This window comes from Aplysia californica, unplaced genomic scaffold (genome assembly GCF_000002075.1).
Source record: "Aplysia californica isolate F4 #8 unplaced genomic scaffold, AplCal3.0 scaffold00006, whole genome shotgun sequence".
NCBI classification, from domain to species: domain Eukaryota; kingdom Metazoa; phylum Mollusca; class Gastropoda; order Aplysiida; family Aplysiidae; genus Aplysia; species Aplysia californica.
Window position 1 is genome coordinate 2,428,996 of NW_004797276.1, and position 1,441 is coordinate 2,430,436.

General features: G+C 42.3%; 1 protein-coding gene across 1 annotated transcript in view; it reads left to right on the forward strand.

Moving 5' to 3' along the window:
* The first annotated feature begins 649 nt into the window (after window positions 1-649).
* Window positions 650-1,441, forward strand: part of LOC101857529 (carbohydrate sulfotransferase 4) — a 2,999-nt gene continuing 2,207 nt past the window's right edge. The window contains exons 1-2 of the mRNA XM_013081400.1: window positions 650-918; window positions 1,217-1,378. Coding sequence (XP_012936854.1) covers window positions 717-918; window positions 1,217-1,378 — 364 coding nt within the window. The 5' untranslated portion in view covers window positions 650-716. The remainder of the gene's footprint in view (window positions 919-1,216; window positions 1,379-1,441) is intronic.

Sequence of the window (1,441 nt, forward strand, 5' to 3'; positions counted from 1 at the left end):
ATATATATATATATATTCAACCACTTTTTAACTCCTTCACTTACTCACTCGTGGGTGGTTGGTGGGTGTTTTGGTGTGGTTTGCTTCTTCTTTCCTGTCAAACGTCTATCGTCCTGATCACTCCTCCTTTTTTATGTTTGTTACTCTCTTGTAACATCTCTAATCTTCGGCACTTATATGACCTTATTGTGTAAGTGCCGTAAAACACTTACTAAAAGTAAACTAAACTTACTCACTCGCCCTTTCACTCTCTCGGTCTCTCATTTCATTTCTCCCAAAACCCTCTCCCGAGCCCAATTTGTGAGCATTGACGCCTTCAGTGTCATGGTTAACTGGTTAAGCTCTTTGCCTTTGTTTTCAGAAGACAGGAGCTCCGACTCCGGGGTTTATGAAGTATTACATTGTATTTTTCTATCGAGTTTCATTGGTTTTCTTTCCATATACTTACTATCGTATACCCTTCCCGCTCAGCCCAGGTTGGCCAAATAGAAGGGTTGAAGCAGCCCGCCTCTTAAATGATGGATGGAGGCATTGAAATTTTACAGTACCCTCTCTCCCTTTCATCTGCCCTTACAATCAGCCAATGTAAAAAAAATCTAGTGTAACGCCTGTCGTTCCCATATTGACGCCACCCTACTGTTACTCTGGTCCGTTACACCCACTGTTCCAGGTGCCAGGCTGCGACAGCCGTCCTTCTAAAGGTGGTGAGACTGTCAATGAAAGAAGCTGACGTGTTGCTAGAGCGGCATCCTGATGTAAGAATCATCCACCTCATCAGGGACCCCAGAGGGACCATGTTATCTCGTGCACATTTTACTGACAAAGAGACAGGGGAGATGCATAAAAATTACACAAGTGTTTGCCGTCGGCTCTTAGATGACATACAGACGTCAAAAGCAATTGCACAGAAACATGCAGGTAGGTTATTTATTAGCAACAATGTGCTCATAGCATTACTTCTACTTGGGTTACTTGTTTCGTTATTTGTTTTCATGATCAATGAGTTATTCCCGTTGCCTTCAATACAGAAGAAATACTTTTGCTACTTAAATGTTACTGATTGTTAATAAAGAAGTCATTGTGTTTTGAAAAGTTCATGAACAAACACTGGGAGTTAAAAAGGTGGTACATCTCCGTACCAGATTTACCATTATCAAGCTGGTAGAAGTTCACTAAAAGCAATTTTATCATCTCTTCTGCTTTGTTTTTCAACCAGGTCGAATTCTAACAGTCCGTTACGAAGACTTAGCTCAGTTTCCAGTGGCTGTGACACAAAAGTTATACAGCTTCTCTGAGCTGAAATACACGCCGGAAGTGGAGAAGTACGTCAAAAAAATTACTAGCAAGGAACAGCTGAACGACGAGGGCAAACCATCACGTAAGTAACATATTATTCTTTCACCGAGAAAAAGAGTGGGAAGGGGGGGGGGGGGGGGGGGGC